The sequence below is a fragment of the Oncorhynchus mykiss genome, chromosome 4 (genome assembly GCF_057628025.1).
Source record: "Oncorhynchus mykiss isolate SJ-2025 chromosome 4, ASM5762802v1, whole genome shotgun sequence".
NCBI classification, from domain to species: Eukaryota; Metazoa; Chordata; class Actinopteri; order Salmoniformes; family Salmonidae; genus Oncorhynchus; species Oncorhynchus mykiss.
In genome coordinates, this window is record NC_143025.1 from 956,371 (window position 1) to 981,327 (window position 24,957).

Sequence of the window (24,957 nt, forward strand, 5' to 3'; positions counted from 1 at the left end):
ACAACCTTGTGGGGCCCGTGTTGAAGATAAGCGAAGGAGGTGTTGTTTCCTACCTTCACCACCTGGGGACAGCCCCTCAGGAAGTACAGGACAAAGTTGCTCAAGGCGAGGTTCAGATCCAGGGCCCCAAGCTAAAATGATGAGCTTGGAGGGTACTACGGTGTTGAATGCTGAGCTGTGGTCAATGAACGGCATTCTTATATAGGTATTCCTCTTGTCCAGATGGCATAGCGCAGTGTGATAGTGATTGCATCGTCTGTGGACCTATTGGGGCGGTAAGCAAATTGAAATGGATCTATGGTGACAGGTAAGGTAGAGGTGATATGATCCTTGACTAGTCTTTCAAAGCACTTCATGATGACAGATGGGGCGATAGTCATTTAGTTCAGTTACTTCTGCTTTCTTGGTCAGAGGAACAATGGTGGACATCTTCAAGCAGACAGCAGACTGGCATAGGAAGAGATTGAATGTGTCCCTAAAAACTCAAGCCAGCTGGTCATGCTCTGAGGACGTGGCTATGGATGTTGTCTGGGCTGGCAGCCTTATGAGGGTTAACACGTTTAAATGTCTTACTGACGTCGGCCACAGAGAATGAGAGCCTACAGTCCTTGGGAACGGGCCGCGTCAGTGGCACTGTGTTATCCTCAAAGGTGAAGGTGTTTAGCTCGTCCGGAAGAAAGACGGTGTCCGCGACGTGGTGGTTTTCCCTTTGTAATCCCTGATTGTCTGTAGACATACGTGTCTGAGCCGTTGAATTGACTCCTCTATTCTGACACTTAGCTTGTTTGATTGCCTTGCGGAGGGAATAACCTGTTTGTATTCGGCCATATTCCCAGTCACACTGTCATGGTTAAATGCGGTAGTTCACACTTTCAGTTGTTTTGCATGAATGCTGCCATCTATACACGGTTTCTGTTTTAATAGTCACGGTGGGAACAACATCCTCTATAAACTTCCTGATGAACTCAGTCACAGTGTCCATGTTACGTCAATGTTATTCTCAAAGGAACATATCCCCGTCCACGTGATCAATCAGAATCCATATTTCAAGATAGTTTTGGTCAGACCAGCATTGAATAGACCTTAGCACGGGTACTTCCTGTGAGTTTCTGCCGATAGGAAGGGAGGAGCAAAATGAAGTCATGATCTGATTTGTCGAAGGGAGGGTGGGTGAGGGCCTTGTAAGCATCCTGGAAGAGAGAATAGCAGTGGTCGAGTGTTTTTCCAGCACGAATACCAAACACAGCAACAAAAAAAAAGGACCTTTTATCTTTCAAAGATAATTCATAAAAATCCAAATAACTTCAGATGTTAATTGTAAAGGGTTTAAACACTGTTTCCCATGCTTGTTCAATGAACCATAAACAATTAATGAACACACACCTGTTGAACAGTCGTAAAGACACTAACAGCTTACAGACGGTAGGCAATTAAGTTCACAGTTATGAAAACTTAGAACACTAAAGAGGCCTTTCTACTGACTCTGAAAAACACCAAAAGATCGATGCCCAGGGTCCCTGCTCATCTGGGTGAACGTGCCTTAGGCATGCTGCAAGGAGGACTGCAGATGTGGCCAGGGCAATAAATTGCAATGTCCGTACTGTGAGACGCCTGAGACAGCGCTACAGGGAGACAGGATGGACAACTGATCACCCTCGCAGTGGCAGACATGTAACAACACCTGCACAGGATCGGTACATCCAAACATCACACCTGTGGGACAGGTACAGGATGGCAGCAACAACTGCCTGAGTTACACCAGGAACGCACAATCCCTCCATCACTGCTCAGACTGTCCGCAATAGGCTGGACTGAGGGCTTGTAGGCCTGTTGTAAGGCAGGTCCTCACCAGACATCACCGGCAACAACGTCGCCTATGGGTACAAACCCACCGTCGCTGGACCAGACAGGACTGGCATAAAGTGCTCTTTACTGACAAGTCGCGGTTTTGTCTCACCCTGGGCGACGGTCGGATTCACGTTTATCGTTGAAGGAATGAGCGTTACACCGAGGCCTGTACTCTACAGCAGGATCGAGGTGGAGGGTCCGTCTTGGTCTGGGGCGGAGTGTCACAGCATCATCGGACTGAGCTTGTTGTCATTGCAGGCAATCTCAACTCTGCGTTACAGGGAAGACATCCACCTCCCTCATGTGGTACCCTTCCTGCAGGCTCATCCTGACAATGCCACCAGCCATACTGCTTGTTTTGTGCGTGATTTCCTGCAAGACAGGAATGTCAGTGTTCTGCCATGGCCAGCGACGAGCCCGGATCTCAATCCCATTGAGCACGTCTGGGACCTGTTGGATCGGAGGGTGAGGTCTAGGGCCATTCCCTCCAGAAATGTCCGGGAACTTGCTGGTGCCTTGGTGGAAGAGTGGGGTAACATCTCACAGCAAGAACAGGCACATCTAGTGCAGTCCATGAGGAGATGCACTGCAGTACTTAATGCAGCTGGTGGCCACACCAGATACTGACTGTTACTTTTGATTTTGACCCTCCCTTTGTTCAGGGACACATGACTCCATTTCTGTTAGTCACACATCTGTGGAACTTGTTCAGTTTATGTCTGAGTTGTTGAATCTTGTTATGTTCATACAAATATTTACACAGTTTGCTGAAAATAAACAGTTGACAGTGAGAGGACGTTTCTTTTTGTTGTTGCAGAGTTTACATTGTATGTGTTGATATAACTTCGGTAAAAACAAACACACCGATTCCATTGAGCTCCATCGTGTTTAATATGAGGAAGGATAGTGGTTTAATAGGTTTATATGGAATAATCTAAACACGTGTTGTTCTAACTATGCTCTTCAAGGAGGTACGATGATACAACCTGTATATTCCAAAGTTTTGTAAAAACAGATTCCATTGATCTGCATGTTTTTTTTTTTCATACAGATGACACCATTTCTATAATATCTTCATCCTATTTAATAAAACATCTAGTCTGAAGTGGCAGACAGACAGACTGAGAAAAAGGAAACAGGAAAATCAAGAGAACATATTACAGAATGTTGATACATGTCCACATTGGTTCTGATCAAGAGGGTACACTCAGTCACTATTTATATCATTTAAAAATCAAGACATCAGTCAAGTTCTAATGCCTAAAATCACATTTAGTTGAAAATAGAAAACTACCAACTGGCTTAGGCAGAGAAGACCAATAGACTCAAGAAAGAAATATACACATTTTCTGAACCTTGGTGTCCACCGCCAGGACACGGTCATGTCCACGGTCATGTCCACCACCAGGACACGGTCATGTTCACCACCAGGACAGATCACCTCCATGGAGGAATGTTAATATGACACCATATTCTCTACACAGGGCACTACCCCTGGACCGACCGGGGGCACTACCCCTGGAGCGACCGGGGGCATTACCCCTGGACCGACCGGGGGCACTACACCTGGACCGACCGGGGGCACTACCCCTGGACCGACCGGGGGCACTACGGACCGACCGGGGCACTACCCCCGGACCAGGGCACTACCCCCGGACCAGGGCACTACCCCCGGACCAGGGCACTACCCCCGGACCAGGGCACTACATAGAGGTTGCCATTTTGAGACCTATTTTTTCCTCTTTCATACAGAACTCAAATATCAAGCAGCAATTTGGTTGTGTGCTTTAAGGACGTGATTCAGGCTGAGAGGAAAAGGTCTTGTCCTGGTGATGAGGTCTCTCTGGGGTCGGGAAGGGTCTGCCGTCTCTCTGGGGTCGGGAAGGGTCTGCCGTCTCTCTGGGGTCGGGAAGGGTCTGCCGTCTCTCTGGGGTCGGGAAGGGTCTGCCGTCTCTCTGGGGTCGGGAAGGGTCTGCCGTCTCTCTGGGGTCGGGAAGGGTCTGCCGTCTCTCTGGGGTCGGGAAGGGTCTGCCGTCTCTCTGGGGTCGGGAAGGGTCTGCCGTCTCTCTGGGGTCGGGAAGGGTCTGCCGTCTCTCTGGGGTCGGGAAGGGTCTGCCGTCTCTCTGGGGTCGGGAAGGGTCTGCCGTCTCTCTGGGGTCGGGAAGGGTCTGCCGTCTCTCTGGGGTCGGGAAGGGTCTGCCGTCTCTCTGGGGTCGGGAAGGGTCTGCCGTCTCTCTGGGGTCGGGAAGGGTCTGCCGTCTCTCTGGGGTCGGGAAGGGTCTGCCGTCTCTCTGGGGTCGGGAAGGGTCTGCCGTCTCTCTGGGGTCGGGAAGGGTCTGCCGTCTCTCTGGGGTCGGGAAGGGTCTGCCGTCTGTCTGGGGTCGGGAAGGGTCTGCCGTCAGTCTGGGGTCGGGAAGGGTCTGCCGTCAGTCTGGGGTCGGGAAGGGTCTGCCGTCAGTCTGGGGTCGGGAAGGGTCTGCCGTCAGTCTGGGGTCGGGAAGGGTCTGCCGTCAGTCTGGGGTCGGGAAGGGTCTGCCGTCAGTCTGGGGTCGGGAAGGGTCTGCCGTCAGTCTGGGGTCGGGAAGGGTCTGCCGTCAGTCTGGGGTCGGGAAGGGTCTGCCGTCAGTCTGGGGTCGGGAAGGGTCTGCCGTCAGTCTGGGGTCGGGAAGGGTCTGCCGTCAGTCTGGGGTCGGGAAGGGTCTGCCGTCAGTCTGGGGTCGGGAAGGGTCTGCCGTCAGTCTGGGGTCGGGAAGGGTCTGCCGTCAGTCTGGGGTCGGGAAGGGTCTGCCGTCAGTCTGGGGTCGGGAAGGGTCTGCCGTCAGTCTGGGGTCGGGAAGGGTCTGCCGTCAGTCTGGGGTCGGGAAGGGTCTGCCGTCAGTCTGGGGTCGGGAAGGGTCTGCCGTCAGTCTGGGGTCGGGAAGGGTCTGCCGTCAGTCTGGGGTCGGGAAGGGTCTGCCGTCAGTCTGGGGTCGGGAAGGGTCTGCCGTCAGTCTGGGGTCGGGAAGGGTCTGCCGTCAGTCTGGGGTCGGGAAGGGTCTGCCGTCAGTCTGGGGTCGGGAAGGGTCTGCCGTCAGTCTGGGGTCGGGAAGGGTCTGCCGTCAGTCTGGGGTCGGGAAGGGTCTGCCGTCAGTCTGGGGTCGGGAAGGGTCTGCCGTCAGTCTGGGGTCGGGAAGGGTCTGCCGTCAGTCTGGGGTCGGGAAGGGTCTGCCGTCAGTCTGGGGTCGGGAAGGGTCTGCCGTCAGTCTGGGGTCGGGAAGGGTCTGCCGTCAGTCTGGGGTCGGGAAGGGTCTGCCGTCAGTCTGGGGTCGGGAAGGGTCTGCCGTCAGTCTGGGGTCGGGAAGGGTCTGCCGTCAGTCTGGGGTCGGGAAGGGTCTGCCGTCAGTCTGGGGTCGGGAAGGGTCTGCCGTCAGTCTGGGGTCGGGAAGGGTCTGCCGTCAGTCTGGGGTCGGGAAGGGTCTGCCGTCAGTCTGGGGTCGGGAAGGGTCTGCCGTCAGTCTGGGGTCGGGAAGGGTCTGCCGTCAGTCTGGGGTCGGGAAGGGTCTGCCGTCAGTCTGGGGTCGGGAAGGGTCTGCCGTCAGTCTGGGGTCGGGAAGGGTCTGCCGTCAGTCTGGGGTCGGGAAGGGTCTGCCGTCAGTCTGGGGTCGGGAAGGGTCTGCCGTCAGTCTGGGGTCGGGAAGGGTCTGCCGTCAGTCTGGGGTCGGGAAGGGTCTGCCGTCAGTCTGGGGTCGGGAAGGGTCTGCCGTCAGTCTGGGGTCGGGAAGGGTCTGCCGTCAGTCTGGGGTCGGGAAGGGTCTGCCGTCAGTCTGGGGTCGGGAAGGGTCTGCCGTCAGTCTGGGGTCGGGAAGGGTCTGCCGTCAGTCTGGGGTCGGGAAGGGTCTGCCGTCAGTCTGGGGTCGGGAAGGGTCTGCCGTCAGTCTGGGGTCGGGAAGGGTCTGCCGTCAGTCTGGGGTCGGGAAGGGTCTGCCGTCAGTCTGGGGTCGGGAAGGGTCTGCCGTCAGTCTGGGGTCGGGAAGGGTCGGCCGTCAGTCTGGGGTCGGGAAGGGTCTGCCGTCAGTCTGGGGTCGGGAAGGGTCTGCCGTCAGTCTGGGGTCGGGAAGGGTCTGCCGTCAGTCTGGGGTCGGGAAGGGTCTGCCGTCAGGTTAACGCCTGTTGTCAGTCTCAGGTGTAGTTTTGTCAGATCTCTCTGTGTAGAAAAGAATGTAAGCCTTGGCTTTAACCACCGTCTCCTCCTCAGTCAGAGTCACTGTGCTGTCGTTGAAGTGGTACCAGCGACCCTCCCGTTTTCCGTACGCTGTGTAATGTCCCGATCCAACCCTGCCAACACAATTAAAACAGATTTTGTCAACAGATTTTAACACTAAAATAACACATCCTAGATCTAAATGAATGAAATATTCTGATTAAATACTTTTTTCTTTACATAGTTGAATGTGCTGACAACAAAATCACACAAAAATTATCAATGGAAATCAAATTTATCAACAAATGGAGGTCTGGATTTGGAGTCACACTCAAAATTAAAGTGGAAAACCACACTACAGGCTGATCCAACTTTGATGTAATGTCCTTCAAACAAGTCAAAATGAGGCTCAGTAGTGTGTGTGGCCTCCACGTGCCTGTATGACCTCCCTACAACGCCTGGGCATGCTCCTGATGAGGTGGCGGATGGTCTCCTGAGGGATCTCCTCCCAGACCTGGACTAGAGCATCCGCCAACTCCTGGACAGTCTGTGGTGCAACGTGGCGTTGGTGGATGGAGCGAGACATGATGTCCCAGGTATGCTCAATTGGATTCAGGTCTGGGGAACGGGCGGTCCATAGCATCAATGAGGATCTCATCTCAGTACCTAATGGCAGTCAGGCTACCTCTGGCGAGCACATGGAGGGCTGTGCGCCCCCCCCCCAAAGAAATGGCACCCCACACCATGACTGACCCACCGCCAAACCGGTCATGCTGGAGGATGTTGCAGGCAGCAGCACGTTCTCCACGGCGTCTCCAGACTCTGTCACATGTGCTCAGTGTGAACCTGCTTTCATCTGTGAAGAGCACAGGGCGCCAGTGGCGAATTTACCAATCTTGGTGATTTCTGGCAAATGCCAAACGTCCTGCACAGTGTTGGGCTGTAAGCACAACCCCCACCTGTTGTCGGGACCTCATACCACCCTCATGGAGTCTCTTTCTGACCGTTTGAGCAGACACATGCACATTTGTGGCCTGCTGGAGGTCATTTTGCAGGGCTCTGGCAGTGCTCCTCCTTGCACAAAGGCGGAGGTAGCGGTCCTGCTGCTGGGTTGTTGCCCTCCACGTCTCCTGATGTACTGGCCTGTCTCCTGGTAGCGCCTCCATGCTCTGGACACTACGCTGACAGACACCGCAAACCTTCTTGCCACAGCTCGCATTGATGTTCCATCCTGGATGAGCTGCACTACCTGAGCCACTTGTGTGGGTTGTAGACTCCGTCTCATGCTACCACTAGAGTGAAAGCACCGGCAGCATTCAAAAGTGACCAAAAAAAATCAGCCAGGAAGCATAGGAACTGAGAAGTGGTCTGTGGTCACCACCTGCAGAACCACTCCTTTATTGGGGGTGTCTTGCTAATTGCCTATAATTTCCACATGTTGTCTATTCCATTTGCACAACAGCATGTGAAATGTATTGTCAATCAGTGTTGCTTCCTAAGCGGACAGTTTGATTTCACAGAAGTGTGATTGACTTGGAGTTACATTGTGTTGTTTAAGTGTTCCCTTTATTTTTTTGAGCAGTGTATATAGTGTCGACAATATTGCAATATTATTTTTCTGCTAGTTGGCTGTACCTGCACCAAAACGCCAGTATTTTTTCTTTAAAGCTTGTTCTTCATCTTTTTTTAAAAATAGGGAGCAAATTTGTTTACAGCACTTCCATAACTAACCGAAACTCATGTTCTCAGTGCTCTCTCTCTTGTCCCTCTGCAGTAGATCTATGGTGAGCAATTCGTTTGGAACAGCGAATCACAATACGTATCGGCATCTTAGTATCGTGATATCAGTAGTATCGTGTCCCTGGCAGTTCCCAACCCTACGCAGGTACCTTAAGCAAAGCGGATGCTTATTTTCTGTTCTCAAAACGTTTGGCCCCAATGAACATGGCCCTGCTGGCTGCCTTTATGCAATGATCAGCTATTAATGGGGACACGTTCAGTTGGCTCATCAGGCAGGAACATCACCAACTGAGGGAACTACGGAGTGGTGTACTTGAAAAACATCTTGCAACATTGGCTGCGTTTACACAAGCAGGACAAATTCTGATAATTTTTCCCCCTAATTGGTCTTTTGACCAATCAGATCAGAGCTGAAAAAGATCTGATGTGATTGGTCAAAATACCAATTAGTGAAAAAAATCTGAATTAGGCTGCCTGTGTAAACAGCCATTATAACCCAGTTGAGAGAGCATCCGTACTCACCCTGACCCATGATGCACCACCACAGCTACCAGGTCATACAGCCACTGGTCAGGCAGCGCCTCCTCCGGCTGCTCAAACAACGAAACAGAACATTTCTCCAGACATCTGAAGCCTTCAGCCTTTGACATAAGGATTTTTGAGGCTCATTTCACAGACATTAAATCACATCCAATGGAGATTCCTAGTGTTTGGATTATCACCTCCTCATGTCCACTCCTCAGAGATGATACGTAGGGTCAGGTCTCACCTCTAGTAAGTACCAGTACACAAAGAGGGGACAACTCTACATAGGGTCAGGGGTTTAGGGTTTAAGGCTTTGCCAGCAGCAAACCTGCATCCCGCTGCGTCCCAAGAAGAGGGAAACAGGCCCGTCTCTCTGTGCTGCTTAAAGAACTGATTTGACCATGGAGAGACGACTCTCACGAACACGTTCTCTGTTTTGCTAAAAGACCCCCACAGGGACTCAGGGGTCTGAAGTCCGTAACGCTGATGACTTCTGGTCTGTAGCGTCCGGACCGTTTACACACTAATATGACCCCCTTGCAGAACTCTTGAACACCGTTCTTTTCTACAACCCCCACTAGTGTCACGGGACTCGTCTGAGGGTAAAAAGGTACCGTTTCTTTTTTTTTTTAATGAATGGAAGTATGAAGGTAGTTTTCGTGCCAAAAAAATGGGTTAAATGTACAGTCATGAACAAAAGATTTGAGAATGACACAAATATACATTTTTCACAAAGTCTGGTGCCTCAGTTTGAATAATGGAAATGTGCATATAGTACAGAATGGTACAAAGTGATCAGACGAAATGCAAATAATTGCAAAGTCCCTCTTTGCCATGCAAATGAACTGAATCTCCAAAAAACATTTCCACTGTATTTCAGCACTGCCACAAAAGGACCAGCTGACATGTCAATGATTCTCTCATTAACACAGGTGTGAGTGTTGACGAGGACAATTCTAGAGATCACTCTGTCATGCTGATTGAGTTCGAATAACAGACTGGAAGCTTCAAAAGGAGGTGGTGCTTGGAATCATTGTTCTTCCCCTGTCAACCATGGTTACCTACAAGGAACCAATACCGTCATCATTGCATTGCACAAAAAGGGCTTCACAGGCAAGGATATTGCTGCCAGTATGATTGCAACTAAATCAACTATTTATCAGATAATCAAGAACTTCAAGGAGAGCGGTTCAATTGTTGTGAAGAAGGCTTCAGGGCACCCAAGAAAGTCCAGCAAGCGCCAGGACTGTCTCCTAAAGTTGATTCAGCTGCGGGATTGGGGCACCACCAGTACAGAGCTTGCTCAGGAATGGCAGCAGGCAGGTGTGAGTGCATCTGCACGCACAGTGACGCGAAGACTTTTGGAGGATGGCCTGGTGTCAAGAAGGGCAGCAAAGAAGCCTCTTCTCTCCAGGAAAAACATCAGGGACAGACTGATATTCTACAAAAGGTACAGGGATTGGACTGCTGAGGACTGGGGTAAAGTAATTTTCTCTGATGAATCCCCTTTCCGATGGTTTGGGGCATCCGGAAAAAAGCTTGTCCGGAGAAGACAAGGTGAGAGCTACCAACAGTCCTGTGTCATGCCAACAGTAAAGCATCCTGAGACCATTCATGTGTGGGGTTGCTTCTCAGCCAAGGGAGTGGGCTCACTCACAATTTTGCCTAAGAACACAACCATGAATAAAGAATGGTACCAACACATCCTCCGAGAGCAACTTCTCCCAACCATCCAGGAACAGTTTGGTGATGAACAATGCCTTTTCCAGCATGATGGAGCACCTTGCCATAAGGCAAAAGTGATAACTAAGTGGCTCGGGGAACAAAACATTGATATTTTGAGTCCATGGCCAGGAAACTCCCCAGACCTTAATCCCATTGAGAATTTGTGGTCATTCCTCAAGAGGCGGGTGGACAAACAAAAACCCACAAATTCTGACAAATTCCAAGAACGGATTATGCAAGAATGGGCTGCCATCAGTCAGGATGTGGCCCAGAAGTTAATTGACAGCATGCCAGGGCGGATTGCAGAGGTCTTGAAAAAGAAGGGTCAACACTGAAAATATTGACTCTTTGCATCAACTTCATGTAATTGTCAATAAAAGCCTTTGGCACTTATGAAATGCTTGTAATTATACTTAAGTATTCCATACTAACATCTGAATATCTAAAGACACTGAAGCAGCAAACTTTGTGGAAATTAATATTGGTGTCATTCTCAAAACTTTTGGCCACGTCTATGTCAACAACAAAACACTTCCTGAGCTTTCTATCTTTCCATCTCGTAGATACAGACAGCGCAGGATTAATTATCGTTGATTATTGTATTGATACCTTAAGGGGTCCTAAAATTCTAATTAAAAATGGACCATTTCAAAATAATTCCATATGTTGGCTTATTAACCCCCCCTCCCCCGAGGTTTAAGGGTTAGTGCTCACCTGTAGTAAATACCCCCTCATGTCCAGGCCTCGTAGAGGGAACTCGACATAGGTGGTTACTTTGTTCCTCAGGTAGGATGTCCAGTGGAACCTCTTCAGGTGCAGACACAACACCTTGGGCAGCTTCTGGACCCAGAACTTCTTGGTCGATTTCTGTCTCTTCTTACACCTGTGGCACATATAGAGCTCTGCCTGGTCTAGTTCCTCCAGGTCAGTGAAGCTACACAGGCAGTCTGAAGAAGAGCAGGGACAGAGAGATGTCGTGGATTACACTAAACCAGAAAGGATTTAAACCTGAAATGGCTTGAGTCAATAAGTATTCAACCCCTTTGTTATGGCAAGCCATACGTTCAATAAGTAAGTAAGTAAAGTAAGTAAATGTAAAACATTTGCTTAACAAGTTACGTAATAAGTTGCATGGACTCACTGTGGGCAATACTAGTGTTTAACATGATTTTCGAATGACTACCTCATCTCTGTACCCAACACATACAGATAATGGTAAGGACCCTTAGTCGAGCAGTGAATTTCAAACACAGATTGAACGACAAAAAGACACCTATTGGTAGATAGGTTAAAAAGAAAACACTTTGAAAATATCTCCCCGGAGAGGAAGGAACCCAGTCAGAGATTTCACCATGAGGCCAATGGTGGCTTTAAAACAGTTACAGAGTTTAATGGCTGTGATAGAAGAAAACTGAGGATGGATCAACAACAATGTAGTTACTCCACAATACTAACCTAAATTACAGAGTGAAAAGAAGGAAGCCTGTTCAGAATAAAAATATTGCAAACAGGATGCATGTTTTGTACTAAGGCACTAAAGTAAAACTGGGGCCAAGAAACTAACTTTATGTATTGAATACAAAGTGTTATGTTTGTGGCAAAGCCAACATCACTGAGTACCACTTCATATTTTAAAGCATGGTGGTGGCTGCATCATGTTATGGGTATGCTTGTCATCATTAAGGACTAGGGAGTTGAAGGATAAAAATAAAACAATACAGCTATAAGCACAGGCAAAATGCCAGAGTAAAACCTGGTTCAGTCTGCTCTCCACCAAACACCTGGAGATTAATTCACCTTTCAGCAGGACAATAACCTAAAACAAGGCCAAATCTACACTGGAGTTGCTTCCCAAGAAAACATTGAATGTTCCAAAGTGGCCTAGTTGCAGTTCTGACTTAAAATCAGCAATACTTGAAAATGGCTGTCTAGCCATGATCAACAACCAACTTGACAGAGCTTGAATTCTTTAAAGAATAATGTGCAAAATATTGTACAATCCAGGTGTGCAAAGCTCTTACGGACTTACCCAGAACGATAGGAATACATTCTGAAAGAAATGTAGCCGCTACATACAAACACCATACTAGGAGCTATATGTAGTGAATATATATATATATAGTTGAAGTCAGAAGTTTACATACACTTCAGTTGGAGTCATTAAAACTCATTTTTCAACCACTCCACAAATTTCTTGTTAACAAACTATAGTTTCTGCAAGTCGGTTAAGGACATCTACTTTGTGCATGACACAAGTAATTTTTCCAACAATTGTTTAGACAGATTATTTCACATAATTCACTGTATCACAATTCCAGTGGGTCAGAAGTGTACATACACTAAGTTGACTGTGCCTTTAAACAGCTTGGAAAATTCCAGAAAAATATGTCATGACTTTAGAAGCTTCTGATAGGCTAATTGACATCATTTGAGTCAATTGGAGGTGTACCTGTGGAGTATTTCAAGGCCTACCTTCAAACTCAGTGCCTCTTTGCTTGACATCATGGGAAAATCAAAAGAAATCAGCCAAGACCTAACATTTTTTGTAGACATCCACCAGTCTTGTTCATCCTTGGGAGCAATTTCCAAACACCTGAAGGTACCACGTTCATCTGTACAAACAATAGTACTCAAGTATAAACACCATGGGACCACGCAGCCGTCATACCGCTCAGGAAGGAGACGCGTTCTGTCTCCTAGAGATGAACGTACTTTGGTGCGAAAAGTGCAAATCAATCCCAGAACAACAGCAAAGGACCTTGTGAAGATGCTGGAGGAAACAGGTACAAAATAATCTATATCCACAGTAAAACGAGTCCTATATCGACATAACCTGAAAGGCCGCTCAGCAAGGAAGAAGCCACTGCTCCAAAACCGCCATAAAAAATCCAGACTAGGGTTTGCAACTGCACATGGGGACAAAGATCGTACTTTTGAGGAATGTCTGGTCTGATGAAACAAAAATAGAACTGTTTGGCCATAATGACCATCGTTATGTTTGGAGGAAAAAGGGGGAGGCTTGCAAGCCGAAGAACACCATCTGTGAAGCAAGGGGGTGGCAGCATCATGTTGTGGGGGTGCTTTACTGCAGGAGGAACTGGTGCACTTCACAAGATAGATGACATCATGAGGGAGGAAAATTATGTGGATATATTGAAGCAACAGTCAGGAAGTTAAAGCTTGGTTGCAAATGGGTCTTCCAAATGGACAATGACCCCAAGCATACTTCCAAAGTTGTTGCAAAATGGCTTAAGGACAACAAAGTCAAGGTATTGGAGTGGCCATCACAAAGCCCTGACCTCAATCTTATACAAAATTTGTCGGCAGGACTAAAAAAGCATATGCAAGCAAGGAGGCCTACAAACCTGACTCAGTTCCACCAGCTCTGTCAGGAGGAATGGGCTAAAATTCAAGCCTGTGAAAGGCTACCCGAAATGTTTGACCCAAGTTAAACAATTGAAAGGCAATGCTACCAAATACTAATTGAGTGTATGTAAACTTCTGACCCACTGGGAATGTGATGAAAGAAATGACATTTCACATTCTTAAAATAAAGTGGTGATCCTAACTGACCCTAAAACAGGGAATTTTTACTAGGATTAAATGTCAGGAATTGTGAAAAACTGAGTTTGTTATACATCTCTCTCTGTCTGGTCTAGTTCCTCAAAGTCCGAAGCTACATATATAGGCAGTCTGATGACCGACAAAAGACGCATTATGACCTAAGAGACAGAACAACACGCATTATGACCTAAGAGACAGAACAACACGCATTATGACCTAAGAGACAGAACAACACGCATTATGACCTAAGAGACAGAACAACACGCATTAGGACCTAAGAGACAGAACAACACGCATTATGACCTAAGAGACAGAACAACACGCATTATGACCTAAGAGACAGAACAACACGCATTATGACCTAAGAGACAGAACAACACGCATTATGACCTAAGAGACAGAACAACACGCATTATGACCTAAGAGACAGAACAACACGCATTAGGACCTAAGAGACAGAACACGCATTAGGACCTAAGAGACAGAACATATTAAACTCCACCTATACATGTGTTTACATCCACCACTGTTCAATAGAACATAACTCATCTTGTATGGGTAGTACATAGAGAGTGTGATACGCCCAGTCTACTCCTCAGTCATATGTATCTACAACAGAACAGGTGCAGGCAGTCTGACAACCAACAGCAGAATAAAGCTACAGTTGAGTACATTAGAGCATCAACGGTACAATAGAACTCACCTCGTAACGTGCAGGTAGGACCAGGCTCTTGGTCCTTGGTTCTCTTGTGTCTGAACTGACTGGGAATATCCAGGGACAGATCTGGAGGCCAGGGGACATTTGGAATTTCTGTTAAGTTTCTGATTTGACGGAATTGAAATGGAATTGACCCCGGGCTAAAGGTGGACTGACAGTGGACGGGACTTACCAAGGAAAGGGTCAAACTTTCTAGACTCAGTCCCACAGATCAGGCAGTTGACTTCATTCTGCAGAACGCCGCCAAATATAGACGTGACCACAGTAGAACTGCCGTTTCTGAAAAGACAAGCAACAAAGCAGACTTCAGAGTAGCCACTTCAGCAAACGTCTCCAACGTGGTAGTGGAAATACATGTTCCTTTCAACGGTATTGATGTAGAAAACAGAGGCTCTATCCCCTCTCTCACACGACCGCAGCATTCAGCAGGACAGCATTCAGCAGGACAGCATTCAGCAGGACAGCATTCAGCAGGACAGCATTGAGTAGGACAGCATTGAGCAGGACAGCATTGAGCAGGACAGCATTGAGCAGGACAGCATTCAGCAGGACAGCATTGAGCAGGACAGCATTGAGCAGGACAGCATTGAGCAGGACAGCATTCAGCAGGACAGCATTCAGCAGGACAGCATTGAGCAGGACAGCATTGAGCAGGACAGCATTCTCACTCAACAGACACCTTTTATTTGAGGCCATTTTCATCTCTGTTTTAGCGTTTAGAAATCAAAGTAATTGATGCATCTATTCCCCCTCATAAGTACTTGGACAAATTCAGTCAAGTTTTTTATTTATTTTGGTCCCATATTACATCACGCACCGACTACATCAGGGTTCCAAAACTGGTGGCCCGTGGGCCAACTTTAGCCCACAGGTGATTTTATTTGGTCCCCCAAGTTATGAGCAAGAAATTATAATGGACATAAGACTAAAAAACACCCGTAAATCAGCGACAGGTGATTTTAAATTTTGGAAATGTGTTCAAAGTAATCCCACACATAAGAGACATATCATATACATTTTATTTTCATTTATTTAACCAGGTAAGGTGGTTAAGAACAAATTGTTATTTACAAAGACGGCCTACCAAAAGGCAAAAGGCCTCCTGCGGGGACAGGATTAAATAAAAATATAGGACAAGTGATCGTATACAAATTTATACAAATGTAAGCAAGGTTTGAAATAATGTTTTAGTCAAATATTATATCTGTCTGGGATTCTTGCGGTCAATTTGCAGTCCAAAAATGTATTGTAATTATGTTCAGGCCCCCTGACCATCCCCTCAGTTAAATATATATGTAAATACCTCTCGGCCCGTGGCTGAATCAGCCTGATGATCCCCTGGACGACACCCCTTAGACATGCTAACCTCTCACCATTACAATAACAGGGGAGGTTAGCATTTTATGTCATACACCCAAGACATGCTAACCTCTCACCATTACAATAACAGGGGAGGTTAGCATTTTATATCATAACCCCAAGACATGCTAACCTCTCACCATTACAATAACAGGGGAGGTTAGCATTTTATATCATACCTCCAAGACATGCTAACCTCTCACCATTACAATAACAGGGGAGGTTAGCATTTTATATCATACCTCCAAGATATGCTAACCTCTCACCATTACAATAACAGGGGAGGTTAGCATTTTATATCATACCCCTAAGACATGCTAACCTCTCACCATTACCAATAACAGGGGAGGTTAGCATTTTATATCGTACCCCCAAGACATGCTAACCTCTCACCATTACCAATAACAGGGGAGGTTAGCATTTTTGGTGGTTATTATATTTATGCCTCAGTAACTTTCTCACTCATCGTTATTCACGATTCATTCAGGATTATCCATAACCATGGTAGCACCCACATTAATGTAGAAGTGTTTAGAAACATTCTATTATTAATTATAATTAAAGTGACTACAAAATGACAATATATTTACCATTAATTTCTATTGGACACAAAGTAATCTGAAACTACCCAAACGAACCACATCCAACCAGGTTGTAGTCCCCAGCTTGATGTAGTCATTGCGTAATATGAATATGGGACCAAATACTAAACTTGACTACTTTAATACACTAAGTGAAATTGTCAAAATACTTATGACGCCTTTAAAAATTAGGGGGGGGGGGGGGGGACTAGAAAAAGTATCTTTATTTCTAAACAGTAAAACAGATATGAAAATACCCTCAAATTAAAGGTGACATTCTATCCTGTCGCCTCAAAACGTTTCAGTCCCGGACTTGCTGTTTTCAACTCTCTAGACAGCAGGAGCGGTAGAGATACTCCTAATGATCGGCTATGGATCCCTGACCTGCTGTTTTCAACTCTCTAGACAGCAGGAGCGGTAGAGATACTCCTAATGATCGGCTATGGATCCCTGACCTGCTGTTTTCAACTCTCTAGACAGCAGGAGCGGTAGAGATACTCCTAATGATCGGCTATGGATCCCTGACCTGCTGTTTTCAACTCTCTAGACAGCAGGAGCGGTAGAGATACTCCTAATGATCGGCTATGGATCCCTGACCTGCTGTTTTCAACTCTCTAGACAGCAGGAGCGGTAGAGATACTCCTAATGATCGGCTATGGATCCCTGACCTGCTGTTTTCAACTCTCTAGACAGCAGGAGCGGTAGAGATACTCCTAATGATTGACTATGGATCCCTGACGTGCTGTTTTCAACTCTCTAGACAGCAGGAGCGGTAGAGATACTCCTAATGATCGGCTATGAAAAGTCAACTGACATTTACTCCTGAGGTGCTGACCTGTTGCACCCTCTACAACCACTGTGATTATTATTATTTGACCCTGCTGGTCATTTATGAACATTTTAACATCTTGGCCATGTTCTGTTATAATCTCCACCCGGCACAGCCAGAAGAGGACTGGCCACCCCTCATAGCTTGGTTCCTCTCTAGGTTTCTTCTTAGGTTTTGGCCTTTCTAGGGAGTTTTTCCTAGCCACCGTGCTTCTACACCTGCATTGCTTGCTGTTTGGGGTTTTCGGCTGGGTTTCTGTACAGCACTTTGAGATATCAGCTGATGTAAGAAGGGCTTTATACATATATTTGATTTGATTTGATTGAGTATAAAGTCCAATGAATTTGTTTTACTGTTTAGGTAGGGGAGTGTACATGACTCAGTATGGTCGTGTCTGTCCTAGGCCATCTGCTGTGGTAAACATGCATCAGGGTTCAGCTTCTCTATCTGAAATCCAGATACCATTGGCCGGCCAATGGCCCCTGTACATGGAAACACCAGACAGACACTACTATCCAATCAGACGAGAAAGGAAGTTCTTACATGCAGCATTTTCCCCCCGCGGCGGGCAGTTTCCCCTCGTCCTGGGGTACCGGGAGCCCGTCTTGTGACAGAGTAGGGTTGTCTCCTGACACTTTAACAGAATCCGGTGGAACGGGGAGAGCGGGGTGCTTGGCTCCGTTCAGACCGCCCTGTAGTTCTCTATGGAGATGGTCCAGCAGGTAACGCATGAACTCATGAGCATCCTGCTGCTGGTATCCCCTGGGAACAACACAGGGTCAAGGACATCAATGTTAGCCCCTGGACACAACACAGGGTCAAGGACATCAACGTTACCGCTCAACAGTGATATGTTTTGAACATGTCTGCGACCTAAAAGTTAAGGCTGCTTTAGACATGCCGAGGGCAGATCGAGATCCAATATAAAATGATACTAAGAGATCTATAATAGATGGACTGAAGGTGCCCCCCCCCACTCTTCCCTAACAGCCAATTAAAGTTCTGACGAGCGAGACAAAGTCTGAGGATATAAGGACAGTAATGTTACAAATAGGAAGCTCAGGTTTCAATAGGTGATAAGACGTCATGAAAGGATATTTGGCCTGGCAAAGCAGGCGCTGACGGAATGGGAGCTGATAGGAGGTTTTTACTCCACTGGTCTCGGGAAGAAATTACCCGTCCTCAATGTCTGAGAATAAAATTCTATCTGACACGAGACACTCAATTGTTGGTCTCATATATTACAACACTGCCACAAAGAGAGAGAAGGCGTGTTGATTTAGGATCAGGACTACACCTGTCTATTTAATCTTAACAGTTATGTTCTGAAAGGCCAAAACTGATCCTAGCTCAGTCGTCTTACGTTATGATCCCAACATTAAATCGGAGGGGAAAAGCCCATTGAGCAGACATTGCTGAAATGAAGAGGTGTGTCATAGTACCTGAAGCTGGGCATGATTTTCCAGACAACGTAGAACAAAGAGTCAGGGCTGAAGGCTGTTGGGCCACCCTGCCACAGATAACACAGGGTCTTCCTCAACTCCTCCACCAAGGACCTGGGAAACAGAGACAAACATAGGACTACTGTCAATCCCAGGAACCTCCAAGAGCAGAACTCCTTCAGTTAAACATCCTCTGTGCTGCTCACTAACTCTAAACCAATCAGCATATGTTTTTGTGCAACAGTATGTTCTAAATCATGATGAATGCACAAAGCAAGAATATGTTAGCTACATTAAAAAGCTGATATAAAACATGTAGCCAAATATTATAGGGTCCCCTAAGAAACACTTATCAACACTTTGGTTCCAACCCTGTCACAATAACTCCTCCCTGGCATTTAAATTCTTTGTCATGTCAAACACTGTATTCAAAGTGCCCACTATTATATTCTAACTATAGAATTAATCATTATATTTCTAACAGTTCATCCAAGAGTTTTGGTCTAAATCACAAGTCAAATCGCAATTCCAACACTTGGTTAAAAACAGGCCTATAAATTGTTTGCCCATAACGTGCAACTCTACATGCAGTGTAGAAATTCTCAAATGAGTGCAGGAAATGCAGAAACTGATGAATATAATTTTGGGTTGAAGTTGAACAGTATAAAACAATGAGAAAGGAGAAAGACCCATTGAAATCACTTACAATGTACAGTACCAGTCAAAAGTCTGGACACCTACTCATAAGTCCCCCCCCCCACCACAATTTTCTACATTGTAGAATAGTGAAGCCACCAAAACTAGCTTTGCACACTTGGCATTCTCTCAACCAGCTTCATGAGGTGGAATGCATTTCAAATAACAGATGTGCCTTTTTAAAAGTTAATTTGTAGAATTAATTTCCTTCTTAATGCGTTTGAGCCAATCAGTTGTGTTGTGACACGGTAGGAGTGGTATACAGAAGATAAGCAAATAAGGCTAAAGACCAAGCCCAAGAAACACGAGAAATGGACATTAGATATGTAGGAACTCCTTCAAGATTCTTGGAAAAGCATTGTAGGTGAAGCTGGTTGAGAGAATGCCACGTGTGCAAAGCTGTCATCAAGGCAAAGGGTGGCTACTTTGAAGAATCTAAAATATATTTTAGATTTGTTTAACACTTTTTTGGTTACTACATGATTCCATATGTGTTATTTCATAGTTTTGATGTCTTAAATAAAAGCCCTGGAACGAGTAGGTTTGTCCAAACGTTTGACTGGTGCTGTATGTGTTGCCACCCTAGTGCCATGCACTCCTCATAAAGCACATTAACTTATATTATTCAAAAACATAAAATAATGTGAAGTGTATTTTTATACCGTGATATGATATTTGGTCCATATCGCCCAGCCCTATGGTGTATTTTTATACCGTGATATATTTGGTCCATATCGCCCAGCCCTATGGTGTATTTTTGACTCTTACATGTGGGTAGATTAAGGCTTTGGCGGGTAGGAAGTCCATTTAACCAGCCACGATGACAGACGGTCAGGGGACAACAGTGGGAGCATTTAAACAGCCACGATGGTCAGATGGTCAGGGGACAACAGTGGGAGCATTTAAACAGCCACGTTGGCAGACGGTCAGGGGACAACAGTGGGAGCATTTAACCAGCCACGTTGGCAGACGGTCAGGGGACAACAGGGGGAGCATTTAACCAGCCACGATGGCAGATGGTCAGGGGACAACAGTGGGAGCATTTAAACAGCCACGATGGTCAGATGGTCAGGGGACAACTGTGGGAGCATTTAAACAGCCACGATGGTCAGACGGTCAGGGGACAACAGTGGGAGCATTTAAAACAGCCACGATGGCAGATGGTCAGGGGACAACAGTGGGAGCATTTAACCAGCCACGATGGCAGATGGTCAGGGGACAACAGTGGGAGCATTTAAAACAGCCACGATGGCAGATGGTCAGGGGACAACAGTGGGAGCATTTAACCAGCCACGATGGCAGATGGTCAGGGGACAACAGTGGGAGCATTTAAACAGCCACGTTGGCAGATGGTCAGGGGACAACAGTGGGAGCATTTAACCAGCCACGATGGCAGATGGTCAGGGGACAACAGTGGGAGCATTTAACCAGCCACGTTGGCAGATGGTCAGGGGACAACAGTGGGAGCATTTAACCAGCCACGATGGCAGATGGTCAGGGGACAACAGTGGGAGCATTTAACCAGCCACGATGGCAGATGGTCAGGGGACAACAGTGGGAGCATTTAACCAGCCACGTTGGCAGATGGTCAGGGGACAACAGTGGGAGCATTTAACCAGCCACGTTGGCAGGCGGTCAGGGGACAACAGTGGGAGCATTTAACCAGCCACGATGGCAGATGGTCAGGGGACAACAGTGGGAGCATTTAACCAGCCATGTTGGCAGGCGGTGAGGGGACAACAGTGGGAGCATTTAACCAGCCACGTTGGCAGATGGTCAGGGGACAACAGTGGGAGCATTTAACCAGCCACGATGGCAGATGGTCAGGGGACAACAGTGGGAGCATTTAACCAGCCACGTTGGCAGGCGGTCAGGGGACAACAGTGGGAGCATTTAACCAGCCACGATGGCAGATGGTCAGGGGACAACAGTGGGAGCATTTAACCAGCCATGTTGGCAGGCGGTGAGGGGACAACAGTGGGAGCATTTAACCAGCCACGTTGGCAGATGGTCAGGGGACAACAGTGGGAGCATTTAACCAGCCACGTTGGCAGGCGGTCAGGGGACAACAGTGGGAGCATTTAACCAGCCACGATGGCAGATGGTCAGGGGACAACAGTGGGAGCATTTAACCAGCCATGTTGGCAGGCGGTGAGGGGACAACAGTGGGAGCATTTAACCAGCCATGTTGGCAGGCGGTGAGGGGACAACAGTGGGAGCATTTAACCAGCCACGTTGGCAGGCGGTCAGGGGACAACAGTGGGAGCATTTAACCAGCCACGATGGCAGATGGTCAGGGGACAACAGTGGGAGCATTTAACCAGCCACGATGGCAGCTGGTCAGGGGACAACAGTGGGAGCATTTAACCAGCCACGATGGCAGATGGTCAGGGGACAACAGTGGGAGCATTTAACCAGCCACGATGGCAGATGGTCAGGGGACAACAGTGGGAGCATTTCACTCGTATTTATGAATAAAATAGTCAAGTATGATCACGTATAGCAAAATAAATGCTGCAGTAGCAGTTTTCAAAGTATTTCTGCCATTTTGTTAAATAGCTGGTAAATGAACGGCACAAAAAACTATATCCCACCTCGCACTGCAACACAGCCTGGCTGGGTGCCGAGTGAGACATTCATTTTTAGAAGGCATAAAAGTTGGGTCTAATTTACTCAAAACTAAAGTCTACTAAAGTGAGACTGTCCTCATGTTTCTTGGCTACTTAGATTTTGTTCACAAGCTAGGTTTCTTTTCAATGTCTGAATATCGAGGGAAGAGAGCAGCTACTGGTCAGCTACACCCTGACTCCAGTGGTTAAAATAAATGGAGCAATAGACCACATTACTTCTTACTAGGATCACACGTGTTGTTTTACAAACAAAGCCTGCGCAAGTGTTACGGTTTTTGGTGTAAATGTTTTATATTGGCTGGTAAAAATCTGTGTGGCTGGTAGATCTGCCACAGTGGCTGGTGGACCAAAAATGTAGCTTCAGGCCCTGCAAACACACACACACACGTAAGACCTTACACACTGGTGTCCCCCTGGCTGCGGGTGTGGTACATCCGTCGTCCTGCAGTCTTCCCGCTCCGCAGCGCCACCGCTGGCAGCTCCATGAAATAACAGCTGAACTGCTGGATGTTGCTGGAATAGAAACAGCTTCTTAACACCTTAACACCCAGCCTCCCCCCCCCCCCCCCCCCAGCCCAGCCTCTTTCCCCCAGCCCAGCCCCTTCCCCCCCCAGCCCAGTCCTGCCTCTTCCCCCCCCAGCCCAGCCTCTTTCCCCCCAGCCTCTTCCTCCCCTCAACCCAGCCTCTCCCCCCCCCCCAGCCCAGCCTCTTCCCCCCCCCAGCCCAGCCTCTTCCCCCCCCCAGCCCAGCCTCTTTCCCCCCCCAGCCCAGCTTCTTAACACCTTAATAGCCAGCCTCTTTCCCCCCCAGCCCATGCTCTTTCCCCCCCAGCCCAGCTTCTTTCTCCCCCAGCCCAGCATCTTAACACCTTAATACCCAGACTCTTTCCCCCCCCAGCCCAGCCTCTTTCCCCCAGCCCAGCCTCTTTCCCCCCAGCCCAGCCTCTTTCCCCCCAACCCAGCCCCCCCCCCCCGCCCCCAGCCCAGCCTCTTCCCCCCCCCAGCCCAGCCCAGCCTCTTCCCCCCCCCAGCCCATGCTCTTCCCCCCCCAGCCCAGCTTCTTTCTCCCCCAGCCCAGCATCTTAACACCTTAATACCCAGACTCTTTCCCCCCCCAGCCCAGCCTCTCTCCCCCCCCCCCCCCCCCCCCCCCCCCAGCCTATACCCCCCACCAGCCCAGCCTCTTCCCCCGGAGGCCGGCCATGACCACAGACCCCCGAGCCAGAGGCCGGCCATGACCACAGACCCCCGAGCCAGAGGCCGGCCATGACCACAGACCCCCGAGCCAGAGGCCGGCCATGACCACAGACCCCCGAGCCAGAGGCCGGCCATGACCACAGACCCCCGAGCCAGAGGCCGGCCATGACCACAGACCCCCGAGCCAGAGGCCGGCCATGACCACAGACCCCCGAGCCAGAGGCCGGCCATGAACACAGACCCCCGAGCCAGAGGCCGGCCATGACCACAGACCCCCGAGCCAGAGGCCGGCCATGACCACAGACCCCCGAGCCAGAGGCCGGCCATGACCACAGACCCCCGAGCCAGAGGCCGGCCATGACCACAGACCCCCGAGCCAGAGGCCGGCCATGACCACAGACCCCCGAGCCAGAGGCCGGCCATGACCACAGACCCCCGAGCCAGAGGCCGGCCATGAACACAGACCCCCGAGCCAGAGGCCGGCCATGACCACAGACCCCCGAGCCAGAGGCCGGCCATGACCACAGACCCCCGAGCCAGAGGCCGGCCATGACCACAGACCCCCGAGCCAGAGGCCGGCCATGACCACAGACCCCCGAGCCAGAGGCCGGCCATGACCACAGACCCCCGAGCCAGAGGCCGGCCATGACCACAGACCCCCGAGCCAGAGGCCGGCCATGACCACAGACCCCCGAGCCAGATGCCGGCCATGACCACAGACCCCCGAGCCAGAGGCCGGCCATGACCACAGACCCCCGAGCCAGAGGCCGGCCATGACCACAGACCCCCGAGCCAGAGGCTGGCCATGACCACAGACCCCTGAGCCAGAGGCTGGCCATGACCACAGATCCCTGAGCCAGAGGCTGGCCACACAACAGAGGCCATATAGAGGCCAGAACCAGAGGCTTAAGCCACACAGCTCACCTGAGTTCCAAACAGGGACCATAATGGGCCTTGGCTCACCTGAGGGACTTACCTGAGAGACCTACCTAAGCCTAACCACAACTCACCTGAGAGACTTACCTAAGCCTAACCACAACTCACCTGAAGGACTTACCTGAGAGACTGCAGGATGGCGTTCATAAAGCATGTGTTGCCTAGGTTACGTAATCCCATGGCAGAGAGAGCGGAGGCCCCACCCTGAGAAGAAGGAGAGAGACCATAGCTGAGCCATTATGAAGCAACAGTGCACACAGACAGGGAAACTGCCATTCCTCTATTAGAAGGGTTACAGAAGTTGGGGCAGCCATCATAAGTAGTCTGAGGGTGTCAAAGCAGACATGACAGCTTAACAGTCAGTCTACAGCCTACACCAGCTAGACTGTGTTTAGAGAACAGTCAGTCTGGGTTTACAGCAGCTAGACTGTGTTTAGAGAACAGTCAGTCTGGGTCTACAGCAGCTAGACTGTGTTTAGAGAACAGTCAGTCTGGGTTTACAGCAGCTAGACTGTCATAGTCGTCTAGCCCAGAGCTCTGCTGACACTACAGAAACTGAGCTTGTACTACAACATTTCAACAAAGACATTCCATCTATGCCCTGCAGTATGTTGTCAAACTCAGCAGTTTAAATGGAATTGAAGAAGTTAATAACAAGCTTGTCGCGGTCTGTAAACTGGTAGCCATTTGGGTTGTCGCAGTCTGTAAACTAGTAGCCATTTGGGTTGTCGCAGTCTGTAAACTGGTAGCCATTTGGGTTGTCGCAGTCTGTAAACTGGTAGCCATTTGGGTTGTCGCAGTCTGTAAACTGGTAGCCATTTGGGTTGTCGCAGTCTGTAAACTGGTAGCCATTTGGGTTGTCACAGTCTGTAAACTGGTAGCCATTTGGGTTGTCGCGATATTACGGTAATATCATTGATGACCGACGGCTACAGTCGATGGTGACGACATCGTGATGTGACAGACAATAGTCTAACCTATTCGAACC

The 24,957-nt window shown here is 48.7% G+C and overlaps 1 protein-coding gene across 2 annotated transcripts in view; it reads right to left on the bottom strand.

Moving 5' to 3' along the window:
- Positions 1-2,720: 2,720 nt before the first annotated feature.
- Positions 2,721-24,957, bottom strand: part of usp3 (ubiquitin specific peptidase 3) — a 32,663-nt gene continuing 10,426 nt past the window's right edge. For both annotated transcript variants that reach the window (XM_036968742.2, XM_036968743.2), the window contains exons 6-14: positions 24,091-24,173; positions 22,237-22,350; positions 18,512-18,625; positions 17,613-17,831; positions 14,473-14,579; positions 14,286-14,366; positions 10,733-10,965; positions 8,291-8,358; positions 2,721-6,162 (exon numbers count right to left, since the gene is read on the bottom strand). In XM_036968742.2, the coding sequence (XP_036824637.2) occupies positions 5,988-6,162; positions 8,291-8,358; positions 10,733-10,965; positions 14,286-14,366; positions 14,473-14,579; positions 17,613-17,831; positions 18,512-18,625; positions 22,237-22,350; positions 24,091-24,173 (1,194 nt within the window). In that variant the 3' untranslated portion in view covers positions 2,721-5,987. The remainder of the gene's footprint in view (positions 6,163-8,290; positions 8,359-10,732; positions 10,966-14,285; positions 14,367-14,472; positions 14,580-17,612; positions 17,832-18,511; positions 18,626-22,236; positions 22,351-24,090; positions 24,174-24,957) is intronic.